General features: G+C 40.7%; 3 protein-coding genes across 6 annotated transcripts; 1 reads left to right on the top strand and 2 right to left on the bottom strand.

Annotated features, from left to right (window-relative positions):
* Nucleotides 1-350: 350 nt before the first annotated feature.
* On the top strand, nt 351-5,043 carry LOC127600930 (prostate stem cell antigen-like). The gene is made up of 3 exons (XM_052065853.1): nt 351-1,482; nt 4,181-4,348; nt 4,820-5,043. Exons 1-3 carry the CDS (start codon nt 1,428-1,430, stop codon nt 5,041-5,043), a joined length of 447 nt encoding a protein of 148 aa, XP_051921813.1. The 5' UTR covers nt 351-1,427.
* Nucleotides 5,044-5,524: 481 nt separating this feature from the next.
* Nucleotides 5,525-15,544, bottom strand: msh5 (mutS homolog 5). 2 transcript variants are annotated; one of them, XM_052065822.1, is made up of 24 exons: nt 15,204-15,544; nt 14,991-15,114; nt 13,819-13,899; nt 13,534-13,587; nt 12,779-12,900; nt 12,560-12,669; nt 12,444-12,479; nt 11,954-12,036; nt 11,816-11,861; nt 11,219-11,357; nt 11,078-11,140; nt 10,870-10,998; nt 10,717-10,789; nt 10,316-10,425; nt 10,129-10,209; nt 9,599-9,686; nt 9,462-9,529; nt 8,972-9,090; nt 8,770-8,896; nt 7,861-8,010; nt 7,615-7,689; nt 6,199-6,345; nt 5,824-6,035; nt 5,525-5,752 (listed from the first exon to the last, which is right to left on the bottom strand). In XM_052065822.1, exons 1-24 carry the CDS (start codon nt 15,270-15,272, stop codon nt 5,635-5,637), a joined length of 2,424 nt encoding a protein of 807 aa, XP_051921782.1. In that variant the 5' UTR covers nt 15,273-15,544; the 3' UTR covers nt 5,525-5,634. The 2 variants fall into 2 exon arrangements, with proteins under 2 accessions (XP_051921782.1, XP_051921783.1); XM_052065823.1 differs by lacking the exons at nt 7,615-7,689; nt 7,861-8,010.
* A 771-nt stretch (nt 15,545-16,315) lies between these two features.
* si:ch1073-228j22.2 (SPRY domain-containing SOCS box protein 1) lies at nt 16,316-19,129 on the bottom strand. Of its 3 annotated transcripts, none has more exons than XM_052065840.1 (3): nt 18,533-19,129; nt 17,169-17,933; nt 16,316-17,088 (listed from the first exon to the last, which is right to left on the bottom strand). In XM_052065840.1, the coding sequence occupies exons 1-3, from the start codon at nt 18,576-18,578 to the stop codon at nt 16,958-16,960; spliced, it is 942 nt and encodes a 313-aa protein (XP_051921800.1). In that variant the 5' UTR covers nt 18,579-19,129; the 3' UTR covers nt 16,316-16,957. The 3 variants fall into 3 exon arrangements, with proteins under 3 accessions (XP_051921800.1, XP_051921801.1, XP_051921802.1); XM_052065841.1 differs by having other exon boundaries at nt 18,549-19,129; XM_052065842.1 differs by having other exon boundaries at nt 17,169-17,811; nt 18,549-19,129.
* Between the last annotated feature and the right edge of the window lie 251 nt (nt 19,130-19,380).

Below are 19,380 nucleotides of genomic sequence, written 5' to 3'. Positions count from 1 at the left end.
TCGCTACTGAAGTGGACGAGTCATTTGCATCCCTACATCCCCGCTAACGGCGGAGGCTTTTGTGTGGGCAGGCTGTGCTGAGATATGCAATGATTCTGCGGCAGCGTGAGGTTGGCGAAGGTGCGACTGCATCTTGCAGCAAGCTGCCAGCCTCCTTCGCATGAGTTGCTCAGAAACATGCCGCGCACACACACACACAGACACACACACACATCATTCTCAGTAAAAGATGTGTGACACCATGGGACATTCAAGAATTCCCTTCTCAAGTGATATTTGTCACTAGAACACCCGTCACCAGACCTGTGTTTAAGGGGGCAAATGAAATGTATGGTGGTGGTGGTGGTGGTGGGGAAGGGCACAATAATTATTACTCTCTATACAACAGCCTGGTTGCATGCACGTGTGCCTCGAATGCAACAATGACAACACACACGCACGCTTCGAACCACAGCCGCCTATGACCTGCCCTTGGTGACAGGTCTGCTTATTAGTGTTTAGTGGGAAATCATGAAATGGATTTGGCAAAATGCTGCGATTACCAACTTTCATATAAAGATATCCTGATGCGAATTCCTCTCAACAACAACAAATTCATTGCACATTAATTTTTTCTAGCACAGGCTAACCACACAATGCGTCAGCAAGTGTTTCCGAGCAGATTCATTGTCCTTATATCTCCACATAAATGCTTCATAACGAATTTAAGGGCGGTCATCATAAAATTGACTGCTTGGACTATTTCAGGATCGGTTACTGTTTCAACACTATCAGGTGAGCAAAAAAATGCTCTGAAGTCTTCTACGTACGTGTGTGCCCACCAGTTACTGTATATAATCCCCAGAAATGCCGTTTTCATGCTGCATTGTGAATATAACTGAATCGAACCCCCACCTCCCAGCGTGTGTGTGCGCGTTCATGTGAATCTAAGCAGACGGGCAGTAGGATGTAAGCTTCTTAACTGAGCGCTGACTCAGGACACATGCAGTTTTGCTGCTCTGAAACAGACACACAAGCCATGGTAATTTTTCTTTTTTAAGAGCGTGTGATAGTGAGAAGCAAACAGCCTGAAAATGTTCATTGAACTTCGCCTGCAACAGAACAATTTGGTATAATGAGGGACATGCTTTGCCATCATCCTCCTCCTCCTCACCAAGAGCTTGCAGCTGTAAACATGCCGTTTCTTCTGTGTCACGCATGTTGAAAATGCTAATAAACCAGATGGAAATGATGATAATTAAGTTAACACAATATTATCCTACTGGTCAAATAGTTACTTGTTGGATAAGTTGTTGTTTTTCAGGTATACAGAGTCTCATTAGTGCTGATCAGAAAGCGGAGGCATCACTGACTAATCCAATTTGAAACCCTGCGGTCAATTTTGCAGCCCTCGCTGTGGAAACAAAAGGAAGCGTATCCCGCTGACAATGAGAGGACTAATGTTCCAGATTTTGGCAGTCATGATGCTCATGTATGCTCAAGGTAAGGCAACATCTGGAAACGAGTTATCAAGGGGCCTCAGTCACTCAACTGTAGTTGTTACAGTATGTACTGTATTTGGTGGAACCAGTCTATTGCTAATAAATTCACATTTGTGTTTAATCAGAATGCAAAGTTACTTTGATTCAGGTTTACAATACAATACATGCTGATTTATATAGCGCTTTCGCAACAGCGGCAGCTGTTTACGTACAGAAGAAAAAAAAATAATCGTTTAAAGCTTATTTTAAACACTTAGTTTCTTTCAACACATACTCATACTACTGCAGTCTTTGTATTCACTGCATATGATGCATTCTTCATTAAATATTTTTTTAGGTGAAGGTCTCCGACAGAAAATGGGGGGGGAAAATGTCAAATGTTGATTTTCAAATGTATCCATCCGTTAAGTACTACAGCTCCTTGCAATATTTAGTGCACCACAGAATTAGATGATTCTAGAGTTGTACTGTACTACGTAACAACTGAAGTGTCTGTTAAAATGTTGAGTTTTGAAGCGTAAAATGCTGGACAATGAGTGTGTTATTGTTTTCTGCTGAGACGGGGTCAGAGCTGGCTACAGCTAATGAGTTAAGGATGGATCAGCCGTTCACAGCAAGCATCTCACAAGCTCAAGCAGCCAACAAATTGGCTCTAAGGCTTTCTCCGGCAACGTAATCTCACACACAGAATCATTAATCGAGCAGTATTGAAACGTGCACTCTTCACTGTTATTTTAAAACAAAGATATTTGAAAAAGAAAAGAAGTCAGCAACACTCAGTTGGAATATAGGGCAATAGTTATTCTGTCACTATTACAAAATAATCTTCTGTGATGGTTTCCGAACCAGAGTCGCTGATGTAGTACACTCGACGGACTTGTGTGCGAGCAATGTGGGATCAGGTTCCACTCAGTGACAGTGTGGATGTGGGTATGAACGGTCGTTTGTGCTCTGCGACTGACCGGCGAGCAGTTCAGGATGCAGTCGGCCTTTCGCCCGAAGTCAACTGGAATAGGCTCCAGCAACTCCCCGTGACCCTGTTCAGGATAGGCGGGTGTTGAAAATGGATGGATGGATGGGTTCCGGTCCAACCCGGGATAGGAGCGGATCCCAAAAACGAAGACCAAGAGTGCATCGCTTTCAAAAATAATTTGATTTGCAAATTGTTATGTTCTGTTTTTATTTATGGTTTACACAATGTCACAATTTTACTGGAATTGGGGTCTAGATCGCATCTGTACAAATAAAGACTTCCTCAATAATAAATGCCTTGTACTTTCTATACATAAGTAGAAAAAGCTATGGAGAAAATACATTTCAATTGCAGGGAGAAAAAAAAACATATTGTTGCTAAACTGCTGCTTTGTCTCAAACACACACATAGTGCTAATAAATAACTAATTACAAGGTAAGTAGCCTGGGACCTTTGAAGCCAATTCATGACAGTAATCAGTTATGTTGTGCATTCCTGGAGGGCTACGGGCTTGTTACACGATGCCAGCTTTCTGTTTTGTGCCAGCACGCTGACTGGTTATTAAAACAGGCTGCTACCACGACTCCAAAAGCCATCCCTAAGCAACACAAATCACCTAAACAATTTCCAGACTGCTTGAGAATAAACAAGATATCTCTGAAATGATGAAGACCAAAATGAAGCTCATCATTTTGGCTCAATGTCGAACACTAGAATGACTCAAGGCCTTGTAACTCTCAATGTTGTTTATAACGGGATTTAAATGAGTAATACACACCATGCTTAACTGTTTTAAGTCATGTACAAGAAAATTCATATCTTCTAAATGTGTGAGTTTTTTTCATGTATGTTGCTAACTATGTGTGTTGCTTTGACAACATACATGTATATTTTTTAAATGTGCTACATGCCTAAAATAAAGGATGTATTATCTAGTGGGGCAAAAAAAACAAAAGCGATTTGAATCAGAAACTCTGACCAGATTGAAAAGATGCGAGCACATCAAATCAAACCAAATTTTTTCACTTTATAATATATCAAGATAGTCGTGTTTTATTGGAGAGATATCTTTGAAGGAAATGCCAGTAGTCTAAGGTCATGCAAGCTCATTCATGGTAAACGACAACAAAAAATTTGTTGCATTTTACCCTCTTAAACTATGCCACCCCGTATTGAATCAATTTGTAATTCTGCTGAAATAAACCAAATCGTTCCACTTTAAAATAAAACCATTGATTCGTATCATACCCCATGTATTGAGATATGTATCAAATAGTCTTTCACTGTAGACATGAACACGCCTAATGTATTATATTACATAAAGTACATGAGGGACACAATAGCATAATGTCATTAGATTGCCTACAAGAACTGTGCTTAAAGAAAGTATTCACACATGAATACTGTGTTGCACAAACGGGTTTAATTCCTGGATTGTGATTATGGTATTTTTTTTATCAAATTCAGGATGGAAATCTCCATGTCAATAACCTACTGCCTGGTAAGAAGAAATATTTTGGCAGACAAAGAACAATATTTTGTCATGATTTTAGATATTTTACCACGGGTACAGTAGTTTTTAGTTTTTGCAATGTGGACCCAAGAGTATTATGTCCATCTCTCTGACTGGATCTCACGTGCAGCAGAGTGCCAAATGAAGTGTACTGTAAGTGCTGTGGCGGCCGCAGTATGTGAGAGTAAATCAACGGTACCTGTGTGGGCTCAGGTGAGGAAGAAGAGCAGCTGGAGCAGATGATGGAGGCGGCGGGGCTTGAGGCGCTGGAGGAACCACTGCAGTGTTTCCGCTGTGATCTGGGCTTCTGGGACGCATGCTACACAACGGAAACCAACTGCAGCCTCGGGGACCGATGCTTCACGGGCCGCGGGAAGGCTGGTGCGTTGCGTAGGTGTCTTGTATGGAAAGCCATTTCTTCGACAACATTGACATTAAGCTTAAGGTCCATGTACGACTACAATCTTTGTCCTCACTAGTAAGACAATTCAGTAGAGGGGTACAACAACTGTTTCTCATTAGTAAAGTTTTTTTCTCCCTTCGACTACTGCTTGATGTTTCAGCACACTGGTAACCTAACTTTGACATAGTAGGAGTACAACTACTGCGCATATTACTAGTGAGGCAAAACTGTGCACCGGCTGACATCTGTGTACTACTAGTAGTACCTGTACTTGTGAAGGTCCATAATAGTACGTAGTGGAATGTCACTGAAAATAGGCGACTAGAAGCAGTCAGTTGTCAACTAGAGCACAGTTTTGCCTCACTCAGTAGTGACATGTAGTTGTCCTACAAGTCTGCAGTAGTAATTTTGTCAAATAATGGAATGCTTCAAATCTATTTCCCCCTCAGTTGATGTCCTGGATGTAAAGACACTTGGCTGTGTAAAAGCAGAGGAGTGCAACCTGGAGACCACCGTGGAGCTCTTCTACAACAGCACCGTCTTCGTCATGAACAAACACTGCTGCGACACCCCCTTCTGCAATGCTGCATTGCAACCCAGAGCTGACACAATTTTGTGCATCGCTGTAGTGTTCCTGATATCCTGGCACATTACAGGGGCCCCGACACACTGAGAAGCCAATGTTTATTCAGTCTGTGTGTGCTGCCAATACGGGAGGGAAAAAAGAACATATTTGATTCATATGGTGAACATGACAAATCAACTATCACAGTTTTTTAAAATCAAGACATTGGTCTTAATTTAATTTAGAACCACTTCATATAAATAAAGCAGCAGTGGGAAACCTTTGCCTATCAGGGGCCGAACTAAATTGATACAGTATGAGAAATGTGATCTGACAAGCAAACAAAGAGTTTGCATTATATACTGTATTATGAGCATTTGTGGGTTAAATAATTGGGGGCTTTAAAAAATAATAATAGTTGCTCTTCGGCCTTTACTTTTAATAGAATTGCATAGTGGACCAAATGCTCTAGTGGGACTAATACGTCCAATTGACTAAATTCCCCACGTGTTAACTAAATGATGTCTGATAAAAGTAACTAATTTCACTGAGTCAAGTAAATGCAGTGGGAAAAAACATGAGCTCAAAGTTAAGTACAACAACTTCAAATATTTTATAAAACAAAATGAACGGTAACTACGAAAATATATCAGAATTCTTGTCTAGTATTTGGAACCTCATTCGGGGATGCAGGACAGGTCAGGTATTCTGCCGCTGTCCAGCAGAGGGCAGAACCCCCTCTTTCATGAAGCGCTGCACATCCAGATTGTCATCCTCCAGGTCCAGGCTCATAAATCTCTCTACCACAGTCCTGTATCTGTCAAACACACACACCTGGATGTCTATTACCCACTCCATGATACTGGTGAAACAAAGAATTGGGCAAACCTATTGGCCTGCTCGTCTGATGACACACTGTCAACACGTTTGATGGCTCTTCCTGTCCTGTAGAGCTCAGACACTTCCATCCCTCTCTGTACAATGTTGGCAGGCAGACCAGCCAGCCTCGCCACATTGGCAGCGTAACTGGATTGGCAGATGCCCTCCTTCAATTGGTGAAGAAACACCAGCTCATCCCCATCTATTGCCGTCTCAAGCGTCTGAAACACAAACATCATGCCCTATTAAATGAACTCAGTAAATGGACGCTTCAGTTGTTTCTGACGTTCTGAAGCACATTGTTTTGGTAGCATCAAGCCTCCTCCTGCACTCAGATGCTCCAGGCTGCTGTTTAAATATTTCAGTGAGAGCATCTGCCAGTACCAGAAGAGATAGCATGGTGGAAGTGGGTAAGTGGCCCAGCTGCAGCAGACTGTGAAAGTTAGTGGCCAGCAGGATGTGAGGAATGTCTACCGGAGCTTTCTTCAGCCAGTGGGAGATGGTTGCAGCCAACAATGACAAGCCATCCACCTATAAGAGTGAGATTGGAGTGAAGACTAAAGTCAAGTTATCATTATCACACAAAGCCATGAGTCCTTGACATGGCACTGTCAAAAAAAAGAGAAAAGTGAGATAGCCAACCAAAGAAAAATTTGCGGGGGGTTTTTGTGTCTAAGAAAAAAGCCCTCCATTCATTAACTTAGTGTTATCTTTACCTATGATCATCTACAAATACCGTATATGCATGTAGATATAGCTAAAATGGCCAATAAAAATCTGTAGTAATTTTGATCTGCAACTATTCAGGTGCAAATGTTGCCTCGGAGACAGGGAGAGCTGCAAGTTTTCGCGCTTGCCAGCAATAAAGCGTTAATGCTCCCATTTCTGTTGCCTCTAAGGCAGAACACACTCTTTCATACCAAAACTGCCTCCTGTGGATGTTATTGCAGATACACAGAGTGCTATTTGGACACCAAATATAAGCTCATGAAGATATTGTAAATGAATATGTTGCAATGTGTGAGGCTTTTTTTCTATGGATTTCTTTGAATAAATTAATGACTGAGATGATACACTTGTTCCATTTATTTGCTCAACTGCAGAGTATCAGGCAACTGTTAGCGTTAAGATGTTTTTAGGGCTGACACTATAATTTAGTCACCAAAAATGCAGATTTTTGTATTCAATAATATGACTTATTTGGTACAATAATTTTCAGCAAAGAGTGAAATTATTGAAAGATTGAATTTTAAAAAATCTGTTGAATTACAATGCATTGAACTGTAATACATATAGTATATACTATTACAATGTATATTTTTTATACTGCATTATGGTGTCAAACAAGAGTACAGTTATATCTTTCTTTCTCATTCTTTGTCCCACGTGGCATGAATCCACTAGTCCTATTTGGGCTGCTGTTTATTTATTCAAGTGCTTGACGCACCCGGTGATAAACTGGAACAGGACAATTATCAGACAAGAAGCCACAATTTGAGATAATAATGTGCCCTTTGAGGATAAGGGGTATTAAAAAAAAGAAAAAAGAAAAAGAAAACTTCATTGTGAGTGATGATCAAAACTGAGCATTATTGTCCTTGAAAAGTCCTAATTAAGGTTACTCTCTTGTATTGGATCTTATTAGATTGTGAAAACTGTGTTTAACGTTGCAATTGGTTTGTGACACATCTTGGGCCGGAGTTCTGCTTTGAATAATACATGCCGGCTAGCTTTGAGAGTTTCGTGTTCATGAGGATGTGTCCCTGTGCATGTAGGTAAATGTGTTACTGTTCTCCTTACGGTGTTTGTCCCTTTTCCAAACTCATCGATGAGGACTAATGAGTTGCCGGTGCTGCTGTTGAGTGTTTGCGACATCTGAAAAATGACAAATAAAACTGTGAATCTGTTGTTGTATTGTGTGGACGTGTTTGTGGCTGTGGAAATATGTTGACAGTTGGAGAGTGGGTGCTGTACAGCTGGATGACAGTCATAATGAATGTTAATTTATTTAAAAGAGTGAATTACTGTGTGTGTATCCATAACAACCTGGTTAAGGTCAATCATAAAGGTGCTGAGGCCCACAGAAACAGACTCTCTGCCTGGCATGCAAGTAAATATTGCGTCCACCAGGCATATCTCCGCACCCTTGGCTGGCACATCAGAGCCGATGAGAGCCATGAACACAATCAGACCAACCTAGTAAAGACATGTCAACAAATGGGAAAACAGTAGTCTAAGAACCACATCATGAGGTTGAGCAGGGGGGATATGAAAATCATATCAAAGGTTTGATATGATTTGAGAAACTAGGTTATTTGTAATCACACTTTATCATGTCTTTGTTGTGAGGAAGTTGTTGGACTTGGTGAATCTAGGGGAGTGACAGTGAGCTATATTACATTAACATGAGTACTTCTGCTGTGGTACATAACATACACAAATACAGGCCTCTAAATGCCAAAGAGAGGAAAAAAGTACAGCTTCACAAAAATGCATCAAGACAAAGCAGAAGCTGAGTGTTCTCAGTTACCGCAGTACGTCCTGTTTTGCACGAATGTTTGGCACGCAAACATTTACTGTACCGATGACATTACTACTGCGTTGGTGTACAAATTTGGGTTACGTTGCAGCCGAAGGCACCGAATTCTGGACACGCGTGATTAAAATGGGCTCTTTGCATGCAACCTCAGAGGCATTGCAGGTCATGCAGTTTTATCATTTCGTGAATATGAGTCTTACAAAAGATAGACCCCCCCCAAAAAAATACAAAACAAAGTACATTGTTATTTTCCAATGTGCAGGCCATCATCCAGAATAAACAGCATTATAAGCTACCGCATTCTCACTGTTGAATTTACTCAAACACATTTTGTATTGCTCTGTAGCAGAACGCTGCATTACAGCAGTCAAACTAAAATGAAACTCAAAAAAGAGAACTAAAAATGACTGATTTACCTGCTTTAGGTAGATGCTCTTTCCAGATGAGTTGGGCCCAGTGATAATCTTGATTCTACCCCGTGACTCGGGGCTCTCAAACGAGTTGGCCACAAACACAGGAGAACACACCTCCAACAGCGGGTGTCTGAAGAGTAAAATACCTGCAATCTTTTCACACAGCAATCATCCAAATCTTTTATTTACTGTGACATGCACCAACCTGCCCTGATCGATCGCTATTGCCTTGCGGGTGATTAGCTTGGGTGAGGTGTAGCCATACTCCTGGGAAGCTTTACTCAATGCCATTAGACAGTCAAGCTCAGCTGCCAGGTCCAGAACCTTCACAATGTGAACAATAAGGGTTAAGGAACTGTTTTTGTACTTAAAACAAGGGCATTAGAATAAATTTCAATCTAGCACCCATTTTCACAATAATTAATGCCCATTATTACATACATTTTATTTGATACTGCCAGGGAGATATTCCGTTTTTAGGAATTTTATTATTGTGGCTGTAGGTACTTTGCAATGGTGGAGTACATCTCTTCATCATAAGGAAAGGAATATGAAGCTAACTAGGAAAAAACAGACACTGCCCATCTCTTCCCATCGGAAATGACAGGAGTTCCTAATGTTGTGGCCAGTGAGCGCACATCATATCATTAAAATGGGAGGCATGTTTCAAACGTCTTGCTGTGATGCATAGCAACCTTATATAGGGCAGTGCTCCTCTCTAGGATGGCGTTCTGCAGCTGAGTCATAACTGTTGTCTCCATGTCTGAGGAAAGAGGCGTTTTACTTTGAGCAGAGCATCTTTTGCAAGGTTATGTATTTGTGAGTAAACAACCTCGAATGTCACAGTGCAAATCTCCCAGGAGGTCGTCGAGCTCCTTGGTCCTCTGGCTTCGGTAGTTCAGGCGATCCTCTGATAGAAACTAGAACACAACACCCACACGTGAAAACAAGCTGCACATACATGAGTGAACATACAATCAAAACAGTAGCGATCACCTGTTTCGGCAAACTTGTACTGAGTTCATTGCGTCTGCCTGTGAGTCCTGTTTGTCCTAAGTTAATCGTAACAACTGTTGATTAATTTAATAGTGTCTTGGGGGATTCGAGTCAAAAGGATTCACTACCCTCTTTCCTTTGCTGACAAAAGATCATTCAATCAGCTACGAAGGTTGACCTACGTTCTGGCAGACCTCTGCTACCCAACAATGCCTCTGGGTGCCATTATTTTGCCAACATGGCATTGAAACAGGAGTTAAAAATCTCTTCCAAGATATTTTCTTCGAAAGCATTTGTTCTCATTTGGGTTGCAAGTGAGCGGGAGCCTATCCCAAAACATGGCTAAGATAATGTTAATAAACCAACCATGAACTCAAGCCCCTCTAACTCAAAGTCTTCTTTCTCCACCATGGTAGGCAGCCGCGGGACAGAGAGGAGGAACCCAATCTGGAGGCAGAGGCATGTATGATTTGAAATATATCAGCGTATTCAGCATTTGCTAAGACAACCCCAGCCACTGAATATTTTTTTTAAATGAGCAGGTAAAGATGACCAGAGGGATGTAGATGACGCAGCATGAGGGGATGCTGGCATCCAGGTGTGCCAGCTCTCTTCTCGCAACGTCTGTCAAAAAGTCAGACAAGCCCGCCATCTGCCTTTTTTCTGATGGATAAAAGCAGCATCCAGTTAATTAGTAATTCTTAGTTACTCTGCCACTGCTCATGACTGTGTCCAATTAAATGTTATTGTTTTTTTTAAAGTTTATTTGTCACTGGCATCTATGGGAAAGAAAATGGCACGGTAGTTGACTCATATTTCCGCAGACAGTAATGATATATTCTTTTTGTGACAGGTGCATCGTGGATTTTCTAACGTAAACTATATATGCTTTAGCTCAATAAAGGTTGGAAACACTGAAGTAGATAAGACTAAGACCACATGGGGGATACTCACTTTCATCAATTGCCGGGTCAATGTTTGGTTTGATGGTGAAGCGATTCTCAACTACGCTGGTTTCAAAGTCCACCTGCGACAGCAACAGGAAGCATTATGTGTGAATGTGCATGTTTAAGCACAACCAAAACGATGAAAGATCTCAGCTGGCACCACGCGGCTGATGAGGGAGGCGATGTGTTGGAGGTCATCACCGAGGCCTTCGCTGATGTCCCGGAAGAGCTGAATAGACTGAGGAAGATGACATACTGTGTCTCTGATACAAATTGCATTGCACACCGTCTAAAAAAAATGACACAATTAGCCTCATACGCAACAGTACAATGCTCTCTCATGAATGAGCCATACAAAGTGATTTTACCTTGTAGAGACTCTGCCAGTCTGTCACTTTAGTGTGTGAGAGAGACATCCTGCGCAGAAGGGTCTAAAACACACCAAGAGGCTTTATGACATACTAAAGGTAAACAATCACAGATGTAGCAATAAAAAAGGTCATAAGTACTGGAATGTTTCTGATGTTACGTAGTGACGCCCGCAAAGTGTTCAAGAAGTCTGAATTCCGAGGTGATGTGAAGAAGCGGATGACTTCTTGTCGCCTGCGCAACACAGCGAGGTCCACTGTTGGCCGCAGGAACCACCGACTGGTGTGGAGGAGGACATTATAGTGTTTGTCAGCTTAAACAGTTCCCTGAACTAATTACTGTTTCATATTTTGAACAATTAATAATTTGTTGTGCTTTCAAGTATAGTTAAAATGAAGAAAATTCACATCAATTCATCAAACTTACAGTAAAAATCTGTTCAGACAAACCACAGGTGGGAAAGTTAGACCGATATATTATGCAATCACGATATGTGTATACAATGCAATACAATAAGCAATTTATTTTTAATCATTATTACCTGTAGATAATAATGGGCTGCACTACATGTTTTAAACAGCTGTAGGTAGGTACTTTATTGATAAATGTTGAAGAGTGTTTTCAGCAATTCCCTTCAAACACGAGAAGGCCTTATACATTCATAAACAAATCTCAGAAATCACTTTAGAGTGTCTTTGAAGGCTTCTTATTTTGTCAACGTGGTTGTTGATGCTCACCGTAGCAGTTTGGATCCAAATCTGCAACTGCAGCAGTTCAGTATTCCTGCAAGGTACAACAGGAACAAGCAGTGACGCTGTAACACAGAGTAGAAGCGTTACTGTGCCTGATTCTATGGCATTGCTTTCCCATTCTACCATAAAGACTGAATCCTTCTTTTTCACCCGAATGAAGCTTATACACTGATGGGTGAAGCTCTGATTTGAAGATCTGTAGAACACTGAGACAAATACGATATTTGATCAGTCAACACACGGGTAAACACACAGTATCAGTCAGTCACAAACAGTTAGTCTTTAAAAGTGCATAGGGAGCATGTTTACTTTGTACAATTCATCTGACAAAACGGTTCGGAAGTCTGTGTGCTGCTACATTGGATGGAAATAGTGTTCAAATGTTAACTCGTTAATGATTCTGTGTGAATCTATTGCCTGAGATCATTAGAGTGACAACACATTTTTTTCAGGGTGTCAAAGAGGGAGGCATTTCTTTTTGACAACACAATGAAATAAAAGTATGTATTAAAACAGTTGAGGTGTATTGTGATTATTAGACAAATAGAAACAGACCAGTATCAGCTTTTAGGGTTATATGGTGGACCGATGTTGGCCAACAGAGGCTCCTTACCTGTATGCATCCCTGTCAATGTATACCACACCCTTACTGTATTGGGGAATATAAAGAACAACAGTCATGATCGAAAAATTATGTTCTGTGTGTGCTTTAATTGAGGCGTGCCTTACAGTGTGTAGGCATTGAAGTGCAGGATAGGAACGGCAACACTGCTGTCTTCCAGCTCAACTCCCACTCTCCTCCTGTCCAGACATTTTAGAAGAGCCCCAAGTGCTCTCAGCTTTGTTCCGCCACCCAATACCCACATACAAAAGACACACACACAATTCTATAAATGCTATAAACCTGGCATTTAACAAGCTGGTATGTAGGGTTAGCAGCTGGCTCACCATGAGGGGTGAATCAAAGGAGATACAGGAGGAGAGATAGGCCATCTTATCTCTCTCTGAGATGGAGGCAGAGAGGAAAGGCAGATGGGCTGAAAGCAGCCTTGTTTTACCGAGTTCCAGACCTGTCACATGAAAATCCAAATGATAAATGTACATTTGATGCAAACGTACGGAGCCGCAAACATGCTGTGTGTGTGGGGGGGGGGGGGGGGGGGGGGCACGCTAAACACACCGTATAATGCACACACAAAAGTAATTTGTGGTCATGAAATGTGTAATTTGTGGCTGTGACTTAAGATAAGATAACCTTTATTTGTCCCACACTGGGGAAATTTGCAGTCTACAGCAGCAAGATTGGGGATGAGGGGGTGGGGGTGGGGTGGGGGTGGGGGGGATAAAGTGTTTCATTGCACAAAATATTTTTTTTCAGAAAAGAACTGTACACATTTCAATATAAGCGCAATATAAAATAAAGCATTAGCATATATCAGGTGTGAAAAATACTAATTTCTGTCCATTAAGTAAGTATACTCCATGCACAAATTCCAAACAATAAAACCATGTTATGCGGTCACAATATATTGTTTTGAGCACAGGTTATACCTATTCTGTAGCACTAATTAGCATTTTGTGAGCACGGTATATAATGATATCATAGCCACCATTAAAAAAATAAAATCAAACATATTCGCATGTCCTGTCTAGGCCTATGTACAAACGTTCTAAAAAAATAATAATCTGGATGGTCTCCTTACCAAAATCAAGATACGGATAAATAACGACCTCTGGTTTGTAATCTGGGTTTGAACCTGAGAAGAATTGGACAAAAGTCATGATGTAAGACCTTACAAGTTGGTGTACAACAGCATCTCTTATCCTTTATCACTCTTGCCAGCTGCCAATGCCAAGCTTCACTGAGCCAAGTATTGTTGCCTTGAGCCAGATACTGCTTGTCTGATAGAACATGTCAACAACGGGACATGTCCTCAAGCAAATTCTCTCTCTGTCTTTACCAAACCATTTTCTTCCCACAGACTCACCAAGTTGGATCAGGAAGCGGGTCATGCAGCGCTCCTGCTTTGCGCTGGTGATAATCACTTGAGGACAAATCTCCTGGATGACTAAATGGTTGAAGAATGGCGATAAAAAAGAGAAAATTAGGCACCAATCTATTGTATTCATTCCTCTCGTTATCAATTTGACCCCATTCAACGTTTAACATCTCTTATGGAATTAAATGTTCATATTTGATAACTTTTATTAATTTAGTTGGGACAACTGACACTACTTAGAGTAAATATAAAAAGTCTCCTAGCTCTTAGGTTTCTGTAGTATAAAAATAAGACCAAGATAGAAAATTTCTAAACTTTCTCCACATAAATGTATCATATAAACATTACAAATCAATTGGAGAAACAATGAAATATTTTCAAGATGGGGAAAAAAAATAAACAGCTGTGACAATATGGTTGCACAATTGTGCATACCTCCTTAACCCTGACGATACTGTATGTGTTCAGAATTAACATATCACATCCAAACTCATGTTAACTGGGAGTCACTTAACTGACAGTTGCCACAATGTAAAATGCCTCTCATTGAGCCCAAATACATTTAAGCTGTTCTGGAGGGCTTTTCCTGACATGTTGTTTTCTTTCTACCAGAACCAGAAGCATGAAGGTATTGTGCTCACATTAACGACGCAATTCCCTCTACCTGCTGAAGAAAAACATTGCTTCCATCACCATGCTCCTCCGTAGTTACTGGGCTTTTTAAATGATGAGCAGTTTTATTTGTACCAAACATACCTTTTTGAATTAGGGCCAAAGAAAATCAACATTTGTTTAAAAATTAGACCAAACGCACGTGTTACGGTCCGACGAAATCAAATGAGCTCAAAATCAATTTTGGGATGCTGAATGGCATGGGTTTCAGCTTTATTAAACCTATAAGAAAATGTTCAGGAATGACACACACTAAAAATTCTGCTTATTATAATTTTTATATCACTTGGGGGGATTATTTATTTAATTTTTGCGCAGAATAAAAACTGTCCAAGTTATGGCCATTTAGGTAGTCAACAAAAAAAGGATAAGTGCTTATAATCATTTTTGGGAAATTATATCTCTATGATCAATATGACCTTCTGGATAAAAGTCGTACTATTTCGTTTTTGTGACGGAAATTCAGCTTCTATGCAGACGTACTGTACCTCTGGCCAACAAGTGTAGCTCATGGTTATCTGGTGTATCCACCATGTAGTGGATCGACGAGTCTTTGGTGTCATAGAAACAGAGGCCCACTTGGCCCTGTTGAGCCAAAACACTCAATAAAATCTAGGATAAATACATGAATTAAGCTGTGTGGTTAAGCTATACAATCTTTTCATTTCGGGGTAACTGAACGTAATGAGGTAATACGAAACCTCGGATGAGTCTTCCTCGTCCTCTGTTGAATTTAAGATGGCACTGCTTCCTCCTGCTATTTCTTCCATGATAGGGTTGAGAATGATTAAGATTTTCGAAAAATGTGATCTTATACAGAAACGTTTTGGTTAGCAGTCCAGATAGGTTAGCCACTAATTAGAAACGGAATACCGCCAAAAAGCGAACATTGCCTCCTTGGAAGTTAGTTAAGTAAAGAATATGCGTGTGTGAAAAAGCCAACATACTGTAAATTGCTAACTTTCAGATAAATGTCAGCATGAACCGCGTAAAAACAGCGAAAATTGCTTATTTTGTGGCTGTTATGTAAGCTAAGAGCTAACAGTCAATTCAAATGCCTTGCAGGTTCGGCCTCCTTTACGATACCTCCCATTGCTGTCATGGCAACAATGTTCCCACCTGGCGTTCAAATTATCCAGAGTGAATTATCAAATTTTGAATTTTTTTTTACCATACAAAAGTATAAGGTCATTTTGCCCCATTTATAGAATTAACTATATTATTGTATACTTCACTGCACAACAGGGTAAATCGCAGCCAAGATTTTTACTCCAGAGTACTTTTATTCTGAATATAACGCATACATAGAAACTGATGGATAACTAACAGACTTATTTATTTAATAGGAGCATGAATGTCAGACCAAAATATCAAATAGTAATGTGCAAATTCAAATATTGCCCAAGAATATCACTTACGCTAAAACAATAAATTCTTTACAAAATCACAAATGTAAAAAATATTCTTTCACCCGTAGTCATTATGTGTGTGAAAGCCTACAGCATGGTCCTCAAAAGGCACACATTTTGTGTTACGTATACCTATAGCCTGAAAACAGGAATAATGTTAGTACTGTATATATAAAACCAAAACAACGTATTTTCTGTCGTAGTTATTTTACTTTTGATCTACTTCCACACAGCTACCACCGGCAAATAATCACCTGAAAGGTGTGCACTTCTGAGGGATAATGTTTTGCCGGTTTGGTTTATTTCACTGTCAACTTCTATTTTGTATGTGGGAACTGCAATGGAAAGTATTGTAGATAAACTCTTATCTGAAGTGGAACAGTACAACCAGTGACACAATGGAGCAATGTTAATGGGCCATTTATTTTGAAAGGCATTTTTTAACCATTGGACACACAACAGCACCAATGTAAATCTACAGTCAATATAAGGGTTCAATTGTAACAAATACTGTATCTAATGTTATATGTCCATTCAAAAAATGTTTTTATCAAAGGGATTAATTTCTTAGTAGATCTCAAACGTTTTACACCACGGAGCAGCTGAAGAAATTCATAGCCAAAATGACCACTATTAAAATAAACAGCAATAGTGAGGCAATCTGTAGTTGTTCATGATAATCAAAAATGAAGCAGAGGCTTTATTCCGAAGAAGTATTGATGTAATGTTAACCGCTGTTCTGCTATGCAGAATTTGAACTTGACACTGCACTTAAATTGAGCTAAAATAAAAACTGTATTAGAGTAATCATTCAACCAAAATGTATTGCACACAGAATATGTATTACAATACAATACATCCTGATTTATATAGCGCTTTCACAACAGCTGAAGCTGTAACAAAGTGCTTAACAAAAGAGTTAACATAAAGTAAAATAATAAACACAACACAAACATACCTGTACATTACTGTAAAAATGATACCTAAATAAGTCTTTGAAATTCAACATTTCGAAAAGATGAAATGTTAACGTATTGCACTAAAAACTAATGACTGGAAAGAAGGTAGCATTGGAGAGCAGGTGGAAGAGGAAGCTTGTCCACTTGATTTTGCCTCTGTAGCCCTAAATGATGGTGAATGAGGAGTCCACACAAAGCCATCAGGGCTGGGGGATTGCCTGAGAAGAAAAAAAGAGGGGGGGTTTTTGTCTCTATTTTTTTTCGAGCCAAAGCACAGAACCAGAAATAAAACACTCACGAGTGGCGCCGTTGAGATATCGGAGTCGTATGCAGGCTCCTCCTCGCACACTGCTCACGGCTGGGAATAGCTCCACACCGCGGGGGAGGTTTTTGAACGCAACACCAAGGAAGTGGTTGTCCACGACAAATCCAAGAGTCCCTGCGTCTGCATCCAAGACCATGACGATGCGTTCAGGAATGGGAAAAGGTGCGTCTGGCACCTCCAGAGTTGATGGGCTACATTGAGAAAACTGTGACGAAAAATTCTCTGCAGCTTTGGTGCAACAAATTCTTCTCTTTTCTGGGTATGTTCCCCTACTTTGTCTGTCATGCCAGAGCTGATTGCTTTGGAGTTCCCAGCCCCACGACTGGGAATCTGCCCCCACCAAAACGTTGTAACCTGAGGCCTGCAGAGGGCAGTTCTGCCTGGAGACGCCTAAGACCGCATGGCTTCCTCTGTGCTTGGGCTTCCACCTCACCTCCCACACGTGAAGCCCGTCCTTCACCCACTTTTCCGCCCTCACCCCGTCGCTGCTCAACTCTACGGGTAAACGTGTCACTTCATCCTTACTGGCAGACAGTAGAAAGTGAGGAGAGCAGTGGACCGAGCTCCAGCGTGAGCGACTGTCTCCGGGAGGAACTGGAGAGGACTTCAAAATGACCTTGAGGCGAGATGATGTTGGGACAGCCAGAGAACAGAAAACAGAAGAGTAGGAAGATGAATGTTTCTGTGTCCTGCGATGCAGCCATGTTGATAGTGAGAGACCCATTGGGATGAACTGCTCTGTTGAGTATCACCACACAAGAAAGTGTTTATTGTTGAACATGGCAAAAAAGCAATTTTATATGTTCCACCAAAAATAAATATCCCTATTTTGGTGATCCCTAACCGATCGTACAAGGAGAAACATTTGCAGTGGTCTGAGAAATACATCAAGACTAGAGAGATGCAACAATAAACCGACAATTAATTTATTATCAAATGACAATCACTTAATCTTTCATGTACCTTTGTTTGTCCAAAACCTCAGAATTTCAAACTCTCAACAGTAAGTATTCTCAGATTTATGCCGTCCTTTGAAAAATTATATGAGTGTCGAAGCAAAATAAAAAATTTTTCAAACATTTCAATTTACTTTGGAAATTAGTTATCAAAATAACCATGAACTGAATTTTAATTCATTTGTTTGGGCATTTTCTGCACCGTCTATTTGAATTTTGTTTTGAGTTAAGGGTTTAAAATGAAAACTTTAAAAAAAAAATTGGACGACTAGTTCTGTGAACCTCAACCATCGACAGTACCAAAACTATAAGTTAATATAATGCAGCAGTAAGGAATAATCATTGGACAAATCAGTCATACAGCAATTGTCATGAGCTTACTTGTTGGGGTGCTTACTTCCGTTCGTCCGTGGGCTGTCCGGCGCATACATTTGCGCTTGTGTCCGTTTTTATAGCACTCTTTTATCAGACGAGTCGTGCTTATCCAGACCACGTAAGCGCCGCCTATGGTGTCAACGTGTTTTGACGAAGTGTGCTACAGACACGGCGCTGTCCATCACCCCGCACTCGCCTGACGCCAAGCTCGGCGCAACCGCGAGCAGCGACGACAAGACGGCCCTGACTGACAGACACGCTTTTTTTGGGTGGTGGGGGGGAACAGTACACCTTGTCGCAAAGACATACTGTACTTGAACCGGCTTTGCAATTTAGAATTATCGTACTAACGCGTTCTGTAATGGACGTAAACAAAAATGGTGAAACACAAAAAGAGGAGCAAACTCGGGCTTTTAATTAATAAGACGAAAAAAACGAAATAGAAACTAAAGCGGCTCATTTTGTTTCCCCAAGCTGCGCATGCGTTATATCACATTTTCATCCCACAACTTTGACTTGCAGGCAGGAACGCAATCAAGATGCGTGCACACAAACGCTTGGATTTGATGCTCACCCCCCCCCCCCCCCCACCGCACCCCCACCCCCACCACAGCCATGAACTTAAAGCCTTGCGGCATATCTGTGCAAGGTTTGTTGTTAATATTGTAGATATATCATTATAATAAAAAAGAATGTTGCTCCCAATTTTAATTTTTCCTGCTAATTCTAACAACATATACTAAATAATGGCACCTCCTGCAAAGCGTCCAGCCACCGTCCGCAAGGAATGGAGCCGATGGTGAAGAGTCACCCTCGTCAAGCCCGCAGCAACCATAACTGAGGTTTATAGGCTA

Source organism: Hippocampus zosterae, chromosome 5 (assembly GCF_025434085.1).
Source record: "Hippocampus zosterae strain Florida chromosome 5, ASM2543408v3, whole genome shotgun sequence".
Classification (NCBI taxonomy): Eukaryota; Metazoa; Chordata; class Actinopteri; order Syngnathiformes; family Syngnathidae; genus Hippocampus; species Hippocampus zosterae.
This window is presented reverse-complemented; position numbering and strand designations above follow the sequence as displayed.